We start from the raw sequence: 16,906 nt of genomic DNA, 5'->3' as shown, positions 1-16,906 counted from the left end.
AGATTGGGCCTCGTGGGCATTGTCTCTGATATTTGCTTCTAGCAGTTTGGATCCTTTTCTTCTGGATTCAACAGCCGATGTTGCTTGGCATTCTTTTCTTCCTTGATGTGAGAAGGAGTTTTGCGCGCTGCTGAATTGTGGTTCCAAAACCTTAGATAGTGGATCTACATCTCCTGTCTGGAAAGCAAGTATACAAGTGAGACCCCCAACCACCCCACTGTTTGTCTTGACCAAGGAAGATAGTGATTCAGAGTGATGAAGAAATGCTGTACAATGGACAGTACCTGCTTGTCTGTCAGCCTTCCAGAGGTGAGAGGACATCACCTGAGGCCCGAAACTTACTGTGGGTCTAACTAGAGCATTAGAGGCAGTCTGTCTGCCTGCTCAGAGAGAGAAGGTGAGTGCCTGAACCTGCAGGATTGGAGACTGTCCTGTAGGAGAATCCCAGCTAAGCCTCCAGTGTGTGGGATGCCCAGAAAAAGATGGCTATTCAAACAGAGCACCGCTGGGATAGACTAGTGCTGTAAGAGGTGGTTTGGTCTCCCTGAGTGCTGTTCTAGAGGTGAACTGCGTGAAAAAGCATAACTGCTTAAATTCCTGCCAACTGGCACTCCTACAGTCAGAGGACTGGTGCTACCACTGGCAGTGTGAGGTGCAGCTACAAGGGAGCAGTCACCACTGAAGCGCAACGTCTTCCCCGGTTCAGAGCCCACACCTGCAAGGAATACCGAAGGCTAAAGATCAGCACTCACAAGCTCCATCTATCAAGCTGATACCTGAAGCAGTCTGATAGAGGGAGCGATAGAGAAGGGAGACTACCCCTGAGGTCAAAGAGATGCCACCAATAATGCTGACCAGAGTATGTCAACACACACACACACACCAGTCAGTACCCGCCAAGCAAAAGTCATTTGCAGAGCATGTACAGCAACTGAGAATCTGTAAGCACAAACAAAGTTACAAAGAAATAATAATGTATCCATATCAGTAAAACCCTTTTTGGGATAAAGAGCAATACAAAGTGATCCATAAGTTGCCCAGAGGCAACCATTTAGTGAAAGTTGCACCACTTAAACGCGACTTATGGGAGGGGACAAACACTTTTGATGTGGCAGGGGACACCATAGATCTGAAAGGAGGGCACTGGGGTGGCAGCATTTCATTAAAAGTGCAGGGGTGACATTGTTTAACCTAAATTCTAATACCTATCTGATTGTGTCTTTTTTGTTTTTACAGAAGTCATGTTAAAAGTACTTTTTTTTCTACAAAAAAGACCAGCACTGAGCTGGACTGTGATTTATTGGGTTTCTCAATCAATTGTTGAATTCTGAGTCTTTACCCCCAACACTGCGTCCATGAGAAGCCTTTCATTGATCGACCGAGCTCCCTTGTGAGTCTAGTGTGGAAAGAGTTTACTTGCTCTAGTTTGCAGAGCCACACTAGGAGGGATCCCAGGGCACCAGTGGAAAACAAGCTCAACCACCACAGTTGGGACCCAGAAGTCCCAGGACTAAGCATGAGCGGATTTTGCGGATTGGCAATCCGCGAATTTGCGGATTTGTAAACTCGCAATCCGCAAAATCCGCGAATTCCCGCGAATTTGCGGATTTTTTTTTTTTTTTGTGTTCGCCCGTGTTTCTGCCAGTTCGCGAGGGTTTTTACAATTTCGCAATTTGCGAACTTACCTGTCGGGTCGCAAGTTTTGCGAACTTGTTGTTTCTACGTGTCCAACCTGTTTGGGACACTCTTCTTCATCACTGCCACTCTCTGTCACCACTGCCACTCTCTGACTACTCATGCCACCCTCTGGCCCACCCATGCCACCCTCTGTTTCATCACCACACCCTCTGGTTGTCCAGTGTACATTATTTTTGGCAAAGCAAAGCACACCTTCCCTGCCTCAAGTGACCTGAATTAATTTGGGGCTGATTAATGTGTCACAGAATATTTTTTTAGCTGGCACCTGCTTCCTTAGTGCGCCCTGATTAGTGATCTTTTGCACTTGCTAAGTGCTTTCATTGTTGCAAAATTAGTTACAACACCTGCCCTGCCCCAACTGACAATAATGAATTAGGGGCTGATTAATGGATTTTAACTTCCAGCCTGGCTCCTGCTTGTCTCCCTTAGCTGTAATTCAGGACCTTTGTGGCATATGTGTAACTATTCTGAGGTTCAGAGCAGGGTCACATAATAGTTGCAACTGGCAACTGAACTCTGGAGGGGCCCCTCAGGAAGCACTACAGGAAATGGCTACTAATGATGAGCCTGAACTTTTGAACCTGGTAAGTAGTTACTTTCAGTTTTGCTAAAATCGTATTTCTGCAATTTCGCACTTATTCGCGGGGCGCGAACTCACGCGAACAGTGCGAGCAGTGCGAGCAAAATCCGCTGCTCGCGGATTTGCGGATTTTTCAGGAAATTCGCAAATCTCGCGGATTGCGGATTTCCCGAAAATCCGCAAAATCCGCGAGCGGAACGGATTTTCCGCCCATGCCTACCCAGGACAAAGAGCAGACCGGAGCTTGTGGGCCTCAGACGTGGTGGTTGAACTTGTTTGCCACAGCCAAAAAGCTACCATAACTCTTCTTATGAAAAAAACAGGAGTGGTGTAACCTCGTCTGTCAATTACAGACACATCTCCTCCCTACTTTTACTGGTGAGAATCATAGAAAACATAGTTACTTCACATCTGAATAACTACCTTGAATCACATCATCTTCTCCCAGAAGCCCAATATAGATTTAGGCCAAACAGTTCACACATACTACAGTTCTGAATATCAGAAAATTACTAAGGGCCCAACTCTGATCTCGTTCGGAAAGCAAACCGAATGACTCGTGTCCGCAATGCTTTCCACACGACTTGAATCAGGGGGATATGACCGAACAAGTATGATGCATTGGAATGCATCCGAAAACGATTCGGTCGGACTCCCATTGACTTAAATGGGAGCCTGTGTACTGAACTCGAACACAGGCTCCCATTGACAAAAGGGCTGGTTGGGGATCATCGTGCACCCTGTGGCGGGCACCCCTTGATGCCTGCCACACTGTGGATGGTCTGAAAGAGGGGACCCATGAGTACCTCCATGGGCACAATTCAGAGGGCCCCGGGTGAAGATTCCGATTCCGGCAGCCTTTTCGATCTGGGCAAAACGAATCGTAAAGGCTGTCCGAATAGTTCATCATACTTGCTCGCTTGGAAAACCTACTCCATAGAGCTGTAGGATTCAGCTCTGGTGGGCTCTATCTCTCTGTGTGTCTTCCGGAACCGATTCGGTCAGTGCTAAAGGTTTTCAGGCTCTGCACTTTGTTGTCTGGAATTGGGAACAAGTCGGTCGGAAACAAGGGCACCGGATCAGTTTAGGTAAATCCAAAACCAATTCTGAGCCCTCCGACCGAGATCGGAACCGGACCCTTAGTATGTGAAACAAAGGTCACAAAGAAGTATTAATATTATTAGAGTTATACACTTTATTTGACACAATTGAACATGACGTATTACTCGTTCACTTGGTCAAAGACTTGGTATTCAAGAAAAAGCTCTCACTAGTTAAGATCTTTTCTTTCAGTCAGGGGGCAACATGCCAAACTAGGCCCGTTGTTATGCAAATACACTAACAAAAGCAATGAAGTACCGCATTACTGGACTATCTGCTAATTATTTTTCGAGACCTCCAGGCGTTCAGTAATATGTGTAATCGCTTCAAAAGGTCTAAAATTCCAAATGTACACAAATGACACAGACATTTGAATAAACTAGACAGCTTTGCTGAGGCTGCGCTATTGCTCCCTTTTGTCTACTTGTTGCTAAATCTTTTCTGCCCTTGCTTTCTTTCATCTTCTCTGTTATTGCTTGTTTGCATGGGCGTCCGCAGGGGAGGGCAAGGGGGTGCGCTTGCCCCCCCCTGGATCGCCGGTCCCATTCCTTTTGGTCCGTAATGTTCAAGATTACAGCAGGCTGTTCCCCTGCGAGAAGCCCCAGGAGTTTAAAGGTTCTCTCACTTGGGGCCTCTCGCAGTACTCTTTGAACTCTAGAGGCTGCAGCAGCCTCTCCCCGACTTCGAGCAGACTGTGGACAGGCCCATTGTCATTCTCTCTGCTGCTGATCATCACCAGCCAGCTTGGTGCCGCCAGCACCTCCCCTCTCATAAAGAATGACAAGGGGCCGTCTGCATTAAACGTGCCTTGAAGGCGAGTGAGGAAGTTAAAATTTTGCCTCCCCCTGGAAACATTTCTGCGGACGCCCATGCTTGTTTGTGTTTTTCTTTCTTGGCACTCTGCCTCTCATACCCTGATCCAAGATCTTCAGTTTCATCTCCTTCTCCTGCATTCGTACAGTCCGCTCCACCAATCTACAAATTACCAACAACTGCTTGTCTACTGGTACTGTACAAAGTGACAGAAATTGTTTTAAATAACATTTCGTGTGAACTAGAGACTGTTATCTTTGGTTGAACCTCTATATTATGGTAAACTGCTTATTTGTGATATACCTTGAGATTGCCTTAAATGGCGGATGAGTATGCACAACAACTGGAAAATAGGAAACAAGGAGAAAGGAAAAGGAGTGAAGTGATGGTAACGCGAAAGAAGGCTCCCGGATCGAATTGTCTTCCTCAAGCACACTGGACAGAGCGGGTTTGCTAAGGTGGCTATCTTCCACTTAGCAATATGGGCTAACCATGTAAGCATACCCCAGCTTTTAAAGCAATTAAATATTCCCACGTGCTCCTGCTTCACTCCACTGCTTTAAATTATCCTACACCAAGGGACATACCCAACGCACTCAGCTAGCACTGGCCATTACCTCCTCGTCCGTCATCCCGTCTCATTCTTTATCAATGAACAGCTCGCCTGCTCCACAGAACGTATTACCAAGCTAAGGTCAAAATACTTCCCCCAATATGGTGCTGCTTACCCAGAATGCATAAAGGAGGAAGCAGCTCACCATGACAGCCTGTTCTTTTTCTTATGTGCTGCAGTACGATACTGTTTATTAATGTTCCTACCGGACTTGCACAAAAAGTCTTTGCCTTTTTCTTTTCGGACCACCCCGCTCTGCTCCAGCGAGCACGGGTCCTATCGTGGGTTGCGGGGCAAGCATCCTTTTTCCCATGTTTTATCCACCACCCCTCACTAGACCACCGCTTTGCATCAGACAGACAGCGGGTGTGCACTGTTTTTTCAGAGGCACTGAGCGTCCTGAGTGTTCTCATGTCTACCCCGACAGCTGCGCATCCACAGGTGGTATTTTATGAGGCGGCTCTGCTTCCTGCCTCTCGTGTCTCCCACAAGTTTTTGGGTGCCGCGAGAGTTGAGTTGCTTAGATATGGGCAGGTTGCAGAAGCGACCACTTTGTGTTTCTCACGCCGGCTATGGAGTCCATGTCTGAAGCTGCTGGGGTGGTGCAGACTTTGGCAGCACTACGCATGCTAATTAATGAGGCAATTGAGGCCCTTTTCAGGCCAGAAAAAGCAGGGGAGCCTCCTGCTAAGGTTTCACCGCAAAGTGCCATGTTGGACATTGATGACCCTGCCAAAGATGAGTGGAGATGTGGTTGCTTTGTTCAGGGAGCTGAGTTCTGGTCTGGTCTGTTTGCTCATGTAGGGGACAATTTTGGATTGCCTTTGCCTGTGCAACAGGAGTGACAGGATATTGTTTTAACCAATATCAGTGCCCTGACCCCGCCTCTTTGCCCTTGCACAGTGCAGTTTGCAAAGTGCTGGCCCATGAATGGAAAGAAATTGACAAGGCTACTTTCCCTTATTTTCTGGCCAAATGCTATGCTTTGGAGGGGTTTTCTGAGGAATTCCCACAATCAGTTAAAGTGGACAACCTGGTGGCTGGCCTATCTTCCTATCATCCAACCCTGTGGATAGAAAGGTGGAAGAGGTAGTGAAGACGTCTTACGCTGTCTCCACTTTTTCCATCACGACTACAACCTACACAGATTATATAGTGCAGTCCCTTCTGAAGGATTTCCAGATCCTTGTGCTGCAGATGAATGATGGCGGGGAAACGTCCTCCCTTTTGGCTCTGATGGAACTCTAGAATTGCTACCTATCAGACATCTCATTTGATAACCTGTGTTCCACTGTAGCAGCTTCTGGGGCTTCCATTGGGGCTCGTTGACATATATGGATGAGGGCATGGAAGGCGTTTGGTCCACATCTTAAAGAGATGGTAAAACAGTCGGCTGAAAATCGGAAGCTTGTGACTCAAGTTTACCCTCCATGCCAGGGAGAGGTTTTGGTTACTGCTACGCCTTTGCTTTTCCTCAGGCTAGGGATACTAGCTAGCCCTTTTGAGGAGAGGGTTGTGGCCGGCGGAGTCCCTGGAAGAGACAAATCCCAGTCCCTGTCTGCTGGTGCCTTCTCCATTCCTTCTACAAAGCAGTGACTATCTACCCCCTCCTGATTATGATCGTCTTCACTTCTTTTGTCACCAGCGGTGGCGTATTTTGGATGCATGGCCAGTTCAGACAATGACCTCCAAGTACAGGATCGAGATTTCCTCTTGCCCAGCCCAGATTTTCAAGGAGGCTCTTCTGCCCCAAAATCCCATCGAGAGGGTGGCCTTGTTGGAGGGTGTTTGGCTTCTTTTGGAGAAGTAGCGAACATCGAGGTTCCACCTCTGGAATGGGGGCTTGGATATTATTCCATCCTATTTCAGGTTCGGAAGAAGGACATCACAGACTAACACCCCGGGTTGGATCTGAAGAGGATGAATTGGCACATGCCTCATCGCCACTTCAAGATGGTGACCTTGCAGTCGATACTTCAGCTGGTGGATCAGGGGTGCTTCCTCGCCTCCCTTGCCCTGATGGACACCTTTCCTGCATGTTCCTATCCTTCTGGTGGATCAGCAGTTTCTGTGCTTTGTGGTGGGCTCAAGACACCACCAGTTCCAGGTGCTTCATTTCGGCCTTTCAAGGGTTTTTACGAATCTCTTGACCCCCACAGTAGGTATTCTCCATTCTTGAGGTATTCCAGTCTATCCTTACCTTGATGATTGGCTGATTGTCTCTCCTTCTTTCTCTCAGGCAATGGAGGAGGTTTATCAGGTTTGTCATCTTTTGGAGTCTTTTGGGTTTCTAACCAACCACAGGAAGTCTTCTCTGCACCCCTCTCAGTCTCTGAAGTTGATTGAGGCCGGATTCTGACTGGATCTAGGGATGGTGTTGCTCTCTCCCGAAAAACACGTAACTCTGTTCCAAGGGAGTCAGTGGGAGATGTCCTCCACACTGCCAGTGCTTCCTTGGCCACGCCAGGATACTCGCGAGTAACAGAGCGCGTTATAAAATATTTAATAACATAACATAACATAACATATCCTTTTGTAGCCCCTCTTGAATCATCTTCTGTGCCACTGGGATCCGGCTTCTCAGGTATTTAAGGCTCTCATTCCTGTGACTCCAGAGATCTGGAATTCTCTCCAGTGGTGGGTGTCTTCTCCCAATCTGTCCAAGGGCTTCAGTCTCGATCCTCCGCTTTCGGTGGTCCTGACAGGGGATGCAAGTGCCATGGGTTGGAGGGCGGTTCCAGGGGACTCCAAGGCCTGTGGAAGATGGTCCCAGTTCAGGGCTCCCCAGTCCTCAGTCCTCAAACTGGATAGAATTGTTGGCGATGTGTCAAGCATTTTCTTTAGTTTGCTCCTCTCCTTCAGGACAGTGCTGTCTGTGTAGAAACCGACAACTAGGTTGTTCATGCTTATATCAACTGGCAAGGGTGGATGCTCTGGTCCCTGTTTCTCCTTTCCTGAAAGATCGGCCTGTGGACATAGAGGAATCTTCTCTCTCTCTCTCTGCAGTCTATCTTCCGGGTAAGGAGGATAGGCTGGCTGATTCTTTCAGCAGGGTGTTCCCCTCTACTGTGACCATGTGTGTTCTCCCCTTCTCTGTCAAGATTCAGCCTTCCTTGGCTGCATCTGTTTGCCTCTGAGGGAGACAGTCCTTCTTCATCAGTTTTGCAGCCTAATTCCCTTAAGGTTGGCCTAGATCATGGGTACTCACAAACTTTCTCTCGGGGGCCAAATTTACAGTTTGGTTTGTGTCTGAGGGCCGCATCGGTGGGGGGGCAGGGTCAGTGGGGGAGGGGGAGGGGCTAGAGCAACAACATAAAACTGACCATGAGGTTGATCATAGGTCCCTGCAGCGGACGCCTTCGTCCACTGAGCCATCCCGGCATACACACATCTCTCTCGGTCTCCCTCCCTCTCTCTAGCTCTCTCTCCCTCTCACCCTCCCTCTCTCCTGTCTTCCTCTGTCTCACTCCGACTGTCTCACTCCCTCTCTCTCATTCCCTCTCTCTCACTCCCTCTCTCTCACTCCCTCTCTGTCCCCCTCCCTTTCCCTCCCTCTCACTCACTCTCTGTCTCACCCCCTTTCACTCCCTTTCCCTCCCTCTCCCTCCATTTCCCTTCCTTTCCCTCCCTTTCCCTCCCTCTCCGTCTCCTTCCCTTTCCCTCCCTCTCACTCCCTCCCTTTCCCTCCCTCTCTGTCTCCATCTCACTCCCTCTCCCTCCCTGTCCGTCTCACTCCCTCTCCGTCTCACTCACTCCCTCTCCCTCCCTCTCCCACTCACTCATTCACTCTCACTCTCTCCCTCTCTCTCACTCGCTCACTCCCTCTCACTCACTCCCTCTCATTCACTCCCTCCCTCTCACTCTCACTCACTCTCACTCACTCCCTCCCTCTCACTCACTCACTCTCACTCACTCCCTCTCACTCACTCACTCCAACTCACTCCCTCCCTCCCACTCACTCCATCCCTCTCACTCACTCCATCCCTCTCACTCACTCCATCCCTCTCACTCACTCCATCCCTCTCACTCACTCCATCCCTCTCACTCCCTCCCTCCCTCTCACTCACTCACTCCCACTCATTTACTCATTCTCTCTCAATCACTCCCTCTCACTCACTCCCTCGCACTCTCACTCACTCCCTCTCACTCACTCACTCACTCCCTCTCACTCACTCCCCTCACTCATTCTCACTCACTCTCACTCTCTCAGTTACTCTCTCACTCCCTCCCTCTCCCTACCTCCCTCCCTCTCTCTCTCTCTCCCTCCCTCTCTCTCACTCCCTCCCTCTCACTCCCTCCCTCTCACTCACTCACTCTTTCTCACTCACTCCCTCCCTCCCACACACTTCATCCCTCTCACTCACTCCATCCCTCTCATTCACTCCCTCCCTCTCACTCACTCCCTCCCACTCACTCCCTCTCTCCCACCCTCTCACTCACTCCCTCCCACTCCCTCCCACTCACTCCCTCCCTCCTACTCCCTCCCTCCCACTCACTGCATCCCTCTCACTCACTTCATCCTTCTCACTGACTCCCGCTCACTCACTCCCTCTCACTCACTCAACTCATTTACTCACTCACTCCCACTAACTCCCTCTCCCTCACTCACTCCCTCTCTCACTCCCTCTCCCTCACTCACTCCCTCTCCCTCACTCACTCCCTCCCTCTCTCCCCCTCTCTCCCTCTCACACTCTCCCTCTCACACTCTCCCTCTCACACTCTCCCTCTCACTCCCACTCACACACTCCCACTCACTCACTCCCACTCACTCACATCCACTCACTCACTCCCACTCATTTACTCATTCTCTCTCACTCCCTCTCAGTCACTCACTCCCTCTCAGTCACTCACTCCCTCTCACTCACTCCCTCTCACTCACTCCCTCTCCCTCACTCCCTCTCCCTCACTCCCTCTCCCTCACTCCCTCTCACTCTCACTCCCTCTCACTCACTCACTCACTCCCTCCCTCTCACTCCTTCCCTCCCTCCCTCTCACTCACTCACTCCCTCTCACTCTCTCTCTCTCTCTCTCTCTCTCCCTCTCCGTCCCCCTCCCCCTCCCTTTCCCTCCCACTCCCTCTGTCACCTCACCCTGCCTGTGCGCCAGCCGGGGCACACACACACTCACAGCCGCACCCGAGCACTTCACAGGTCAGTAAAAGACCATTTGCATGTTAATGATGCCTTTGTATTTCACCTCTCCTTAGGCCCCTGCAGCTTTACTCTGGCCATTCCTAGGATCGCCCGCCGGCAGCCCCCACAAAGCAGCAAGAGTCTCTCTCGCTGCTGCAGACACTTAAAAAAAAAAACTCGGGAAACACAGGTATGATGTACCCCTGGCCTAGATGCTTTCTCCAGCCCATGGACCAAGGGGCTCCAGTTTGCCTTTTCCCCATTTCCCTTAATATCCAGGGTCCATAGGAAGATTAGGGTGGACAAAGTGGTGGTTCTTCTGTTTGTTCCAGAATGGTACTAGAGACCATGGCTTCCCCTTCTTCAGGCTTTGGCTGTGTATCTCCATTGGAGGTTTCCTGCACACCCCTCTTCCCTGCTTGCTACTCTTCTCAGTGCATCCTCGCTCCTACACCTCTGGCTGGGGATTTGGCACTTGAGAGGTTTACCTTTTTGGCTCAGGGTTATTCGCTTGAGGTGGCTAGTTATCTTGCAGGCCTTCGGCCTTGGAGTCTTTCCATCATCATTGGAAGAACTTTGACTCATGGTGTAAGGGGAAGTGTCTGTTTCCTGTTTCCTGTCAGGGTGTTGGACATTTAAGAGACGGGTTTGTGATGGGTCTAGTGGTTTCCACCTTCCGTGGCCAATGGGCTGCCATTCTGGCCTTCAGAGGTTCAGATATGCCTTTTGCAGAGTTTTTTGCTTCCGATCCTGTTGCTCGCCCTCTGGTCCCCACCTGGAATCTCCCTTTGATTCTTCAGGCACTGACTGGTCCCCTGTTCGAACCCTTGGTTCCCTGTTACCTTATGTTTCTTTCTGCTAAAGTTCTTTATTTTTGGTGTCAGTTTCTTCTGGTCGCAGAGGTGGTGAGCTTGAGGCTTTGCTGGCTTCCCCTGCCCCCCCCCCCTTTTTGCGTTTCAGTCCAGATAAGATGATTTTGTGCCCAAGTTAATTTTTTTCTGCCCAAGGTCTTGTCTGACTTCCACTCTCAGGAGGATATTGTCTTTTGGTATGGTATTTCAGTCTGACCTATCTAATCCTGCAGAGTAGGTTCTCCATTCTCTGGAGGTGTTTAGAGCTCTTTGCATCTATCTGGACTGTAGCAGTGAATTTAGACAAATACATTCCTTGTTTGTTACATATGGTCTCTCTGGGAAGGGTCTCAAACCTTCTTTGTCCACTCTAACTCGATGGGTAAAGTGTGCCGTAATCTTGTCTCACAAGGTTGCTCACCGTCCTCTTACTTCTTCTGTCCAGGAACGGCCAACTCGGGGTGTTTCCTCGTACTGGGAGATGTTTAAGGGGGCATCACTCTGTGCCATTTGTAGTGCTGCTACATGGGCCTCTCGCAACACTTTTGTTGCACACTACTGTCTTCAGTTGGGGATGGTGGCATCCGCTGATTTTGGCACTCATGTTTTATCGGCTGTGCATGATCTGTAAATTATTCTGTTTTTTGCATTAAATATCAAGTATGTGGTATCATCCTTGTTTCGTGTGCATCAATCACCATGTGCTTGGGTATGGGCTCATTGATAAGGAATGGGACAGGAAGATGGACGAGGAGGTAATGCCTGGTTACTAACCAGCAATCTTCAATACTCCGAGTCCGGGTTTTCACGTTCCATTCTTGGGCCTGTCACTCCCTCCCTGGTTTGTGGTGATATGTTTATTTTTTTCTTTCTTTTGAGTTTCTTTGGTATACTCAGGCTGTCATGGTAACGTGCTAACCATTTATGCATGCTGGGTAGGCAGGCCATGTAGGAGGAAGTAATGTGACCATAGCTAGGTAATGCATTCTGTAGAGTAGGTGAGGTGCTCATGGACAGGAAAAGGAACGGGAAGACCGGGACTCGGTGTAACGAATATTATCAGTGACTAACTGGGCATTAACATGCATTACCTTCATGCCCTGCAATTCCAAAGCACATCGTTTTCACCTGCCATTGGAAACGTATCTGGTTAATGAGGTGTTTTAATTAATCTCTTTGTATCTAGGCTTAAATGGCATGACCCTAAGATTCTAAGATCTTTGCATACCAGCATTGAAAGCTGCCAAAACTTTAATTTAATGTCTCAACAATCTGTCAGGCCAACCTGGGCTTATATACACACCTCACACAGTACCAAAGAACTTTTCTTAAGAGCACCAGGCAGCCAGTGTTAATAAACAAGACAGCTGGGCTGCTGAGTCACACTGCAGAATAAGCAACTGGCTGCTGCCAGAGGGCTGCCTTTGGAGTGAATCGGACAGTGTCCCAGATGTAAACTGGTTCTGCTGTTATTTTTCAGGTTGAATTCTTGCTTGATAACGGCTTTGGAGGTGCCACTGTTTGGAGCTTGGATATGGATGACTTCAAAGGCAGTTTCTGTAACAAAGGGGCGTATCCTCTGACGAGCAAGTTGAAGTACCTGCTGGGACTAGAAACAGGTATTGATCTGTTTATTTAAAGGCCTTCTTATGTTAAGATTTCATATACAGCAGAGCATTCGTATGACAACCCCACCCAAGAACTATGGGATCGTAGTTTGTTGCCAATTTAACAAAAGTGATTTAGATAAAAGTTCAGACAGTAGTCTGTATAAGGGTGAACCTTGTACAGCCAGTTTGACCGTTCTGCCCTTGTGCAACTTTTCTATCTTCTTTGCTACCAGTAGCCTAGGCACCTTAAAGACTACTGGTGGTGCTCTGCGGCGCTCAGTACGAGTGCCAGGATCAGTACAGTCGGGAAAATACTGCTCCTGGTGCTTCTGGGGCACCCGTTATCTCCATACCCAGGTTCCCTGGATGTGATTTTTCCAGGCTGGTAATCCCAGCCCGGTTTCACCAGTTGCAGATCCACGCTCTTTAAAGCTGCATGCAGTGAGTATGAACACAGCCGAACACCCTCCCAAATCCTGTCTACTTCATGGTGGGAGTATAAAGGGGGTGGTGATGGATGGAGCATCTGAACCAATCAAACACTCACACCCAGTCAACAGACCTAGGTTTAATCCATCACTGTTCTTTAGCCCACTCTGCCACCCCAGTTCAGACATGGCCATATGCAAATCAGTCTGACCCTGTGCCTCATGGGAACAGTCTAGCCCGAATTGCCAAGCCATGCCTTCCCTGGACTGGATTCAAGCTTCCTAGGACCGGTTTCTGGCATTACAGCCATCTTCAGCCAGGCTTGCTTGAATCCAGTGGCAAAGTGAGCAAGGGACTCATGTCTGAGCATACCCTGCCAACTTATGGTGAACAAAGCGGTACAAAAGGGGGTGGTGATGGATGGAGCATTTGAACCAATCAAACACTCACACCCAGTCAACAGATCTGGGTTTAATCCATCACTGTTCTTTAGCCCACTCTGCCACCCCACTTCAGACATGGCCATATGCAAATCAGTCTGACCCTGTGCCTCATGGGAACAGTCCAGCCCGAACTGCCAAGTCATGCCTTCCCTGGACCGGATTCAAGCTTCCTAGGAGCAGTTTCTGGCACTGGGGTGGCTTGGTGAGCAAAATAACGTTGGATTAAACCCAGATCTGTGACTGGGGGTGAATGTTTTGCCATTGTACAACATTCTGTCCATCATCTTGTTTGTTTGGCTGTTCACCCTATGTGGGAAGGGTATGCCCAGATGTGGGTCCCTTGCTCACTACGCCACTGGAGTCAAGCTAACCTGGCTGAAGACGGCTGATAGCCAGAAACCGGTCCTTGGATGCTTGATTCCGGTCCAGGAAAGACATGGATTGGCAGTTCGGGCTGGACTGGGCCCATGAGGCACAGGGCCTAGACTGATTTGCATATGGCCATGTCTGAACTGGGGTGGCTTGGTGAGCAAAATAACGATGGATTAAAATCAGATCTGTGACTGGGGGTGAATGTTTTGCCATTGTGCAACATTCCGTCCATCATCTTGTTTGTTTTACTTCATGGTGGAAGCATGGACCGGCCCCAGCCTACCTACAGTGTCCCATGGCCCAGAACACCATTCCCGCCCCTGCTTAGTGACGTAGCAAGGTCAGGTGGTACTCGGTGCGGAAAATTACTTGTCATCGCTGGCTTGACAAAATGGCAATAATATGTGTTTAAAACACTTATTTTTGCCATTTTGTCACTCCCCTCAGTGATGACACTTGTCACCCCTGGCTTGACAAAATGGTAAAAAAAATGTTTGCCATTTTGTCACCCACCCCCTTCAGTGATGATACCCGGGGTGGCCCGCACCAACCGCACCTCCCCTTCCTACGCCACTGCCCCTGCTCCTTCATGTGCATCCATCCCCCACTGCTGATTACTACCTCCTGAAAGCAGGTGGTAATTTGTACTGGAAAATCGTCTAAGAGTAGGGATCCACATGTGGTTTTGGACCCGTAAATAAGGTTATCTGCATGTTATTCCCCATTTTGAGCCTACACGGAGATTCTGTCCAGAATCATGGATGTGGTCCCTCTCCCAGTATCCATGCACATGCCTGCTTTGACAGTTTTTAAGCACCTTCGGAGAAGAAGGCTCTTCTTAACTGTTGTTCTGCCTATGGGTTATCTCGCCGCCACAGAGGTGGAAACTCCTCCTTCACCACTCTATGGGGAGACTGGTGCTTGGAGGCTGCTGAATGATATGTGGGTTACATGCCTTTTTATCCTAATGCCTTAATATTGAAAATCAGTTCAGTCCTTCCACCTGGGCCTTACTTCCCCTGGAGTGTGATGTGTGGCTGTGATTCAGCCTAGTATGTTTGGAGGCCATCTCCTGTGTCAATGGTGCTTTCTAAGAGGGCACAATGAATGTAGCACAATATGGAGGATCCCTCAATTATAGTTTAGACCTACTGTCTTCTGTGTCTTTCAAGCAGCCCCAGAGAACTACACTATGGAAACACCACAGTTGTTCCACCTGTGTATAGTTGGTATGCTACAACATACTTTAAGCCACAAGGATGGCATCTAGAGAAGACCTTTTTGAATTCCTGCGTTGGACGAGGTATGTTTGCCTGGCAACAGTCTGACTACGCTGGGGGGGGTCTGGATTTGGTCTTTCAATCCTCTTTCCGCTGACCATGTGCTCTCCATTCTGCAGTCTAGAAAGAGAGGGACCTCAAGCTGTGGTTGACTATGGAATATTGCACACCTTTTGTTGCTGGCCATCTGTAGACTTCAGCTTTGTGAGGAAGCGTTACAGTGCCCGCTGAAAGAGATTACTTGCTGTTGCTGTTCTCCTTTAAGCTTGACTCAACAAAGGAGTGAACAGAAAAGGAGTGCACTACACCCTCGACCTGTCCACTTCTAGAACTGCCCTATACCTCAGTAATGTTTGCCTGGGCCTGTGAAGGTCAGAAGTGTGAAATGGAAAGTTTACTTGAACCGGCTTGTGATGTTTGGTTGCATATACTTCCCTTTTCAAAGCCTAGGAGGGCCTACAGAGTTTCACACCTTCAAACTACTGAAAGTGGGTTGTTCTAGTTTGCAGGGGATGGGCTGCTCTGAACTGAGACCTATTTGGACAATAATGCTGCTGTGCACCATACCTACGTTATGGCAACTAGAATGTTAGGTGTCACCCTAACCATGAACAAGGGCTCTTGGGACTCTGAACTGTGAATGTGTGCAGCTGACAGGGGTACTTGTCTGATGCATTGTGTCCAAGATCCCTCTAATTGATTTCAGAGGCAGAAAGCCCTCTTAGAATTAGACAACCAGTAACATGCCGCCACTTCTCTGACCAGTAGCATTCATTTCAGTAGATCAGGGATCTGCATCACACGATTACTTTTTTGACACTGATCTTTGTTCCTTGTGATAACTGCGCCTACTGGATCATAGTTTCAAACACATATTACTTACTCTGCAAAGTCTTGAATGCGCACCAAGATGGTGAGTCAGGAATGCAAAAGGAGTAATTTCTCGATTAAATTGGAGTGCAACTGCACCCAATGGCGTTTGACTCCATTGGTCAATGACAGTATCCATCACACATCACCAGAACCTCTAGCTGCTACAAGTCTGAAGAAATTGGCTCACTGTAGTGCCAGTTCAAGGCAGAGACCAAGTTTGTTTATCGTTTTTTTTACAGGGATGTTCTTGGTTCCCTGATTCTAGCCCCCCCTAAATCAAACAAGAGAGTTGGGTAAATTGTAACAATGTTTAAGGCGCTATCTGTTGGGGTGACTCAACACCATTGTAGGTGAGGGGGACAACCAATGACAAACTGGCCCAGAGGTTGATAACACTATCCGCCTGTCCCATGGTGTAATCTTCATGAGGTGAACAGTTTGCCTACTCATTGTGTTCTTACAGCATCCTAAATCCTGTACAGGAATCATAAATTATACTGGCCTCTCTGTTCCAGGAATGTGCTCCCCGAACCCTGTGCCATGGTCGGCAACGATAGCGGAGGTGGCAAAGCCTACCACAGCTTCCACAAAGGTGCCATCTACCACAAAGACTACAAGCGCTGCACCAGCCGCCACACCGTCCAAAGGAAGAGCTACCACTAAGAGCCGCAGAGGTGGAGGCGAATTCTGTGTTGGTAAACAAGATGGAATCCATGCCAATCCGAAGGACAAAACCAACTTCTACCTATGCGGCTTAGGGACAACATTTGTAGTACGGTGCCCACGGGGCCATTTGTTTGATACAAGCTGCAAGTGCTGCTCTTATGTCTGAGCTCAGTCGCTCACCATGCAAATGTACTGCTAAAAATAAAATGCTTCTGACAGTGCTTCGTGCCTTAACAGAGACAACCCTTTTCCTGGTGAATGCCTTTATGCTCTCAGATATGGTTTTGCTAGAGAACAACTGGACCAGTACTGCAGCCCATCTTCTCTGTGCTTTTGCCTCTTTTTCTTTATGCCGTGGCTCATATTTTGGGCCCTGGCTCCTCTGTGCTCTAACCTATCTCCGTTATGCTGCAACCCATTTCCTCTGAACTGTAGCTAGAATGAT

The 16,906-nt window shown here is 48.8% G+C and overlaps 1 protein-coding gene across 1 annotated transcript in view; it reads left to right on the top strand.

Moving 5' to 3' along the window:
- Window positions 1–16,627, top strand: part of LOC147712853 (acidic mammalian chitinase-like) — a 136,504-nt gene extending 119,877 nt beyond the window's left edge. Inside the window, exons 9-10 of the mRNA XM_086920388.1 lie at window positions 12,269–12,407; window positions 16,311–16,627. Of these exons, the coding sequence (XP_086776514.1) occupies window positions 12,269–12,407; window positions 16,311–16,627 (456 nt within the window). The remainder of the gene's footprint in view (window positions 1–12,268; window positions 12,408–16,310) is intronic.
- The last annotated feature ends 279 nt before the right edge of the window (window positions 16,628–16,906 follow it).

Source organism: Lissotriton vulgaris, chromosome 5 (assembly GCF_964263255.1).
Source record: "Lissotriton vulgaris chromosome 5, aLisVul1.2, whole genome shotgun sequence".
Classification (NCBI taxonomy): Eukaryota; Metazoa; Chordata; class Amphibia; order Caudata; family Salamandridae; genus Lissotriton; species Lissotriton vulgaris.
The sequence above is the reverse complement of the archived record's forward strand: the minus strand, read 5'-3'. Positions and strand labels throughout refer to the sequence as shown.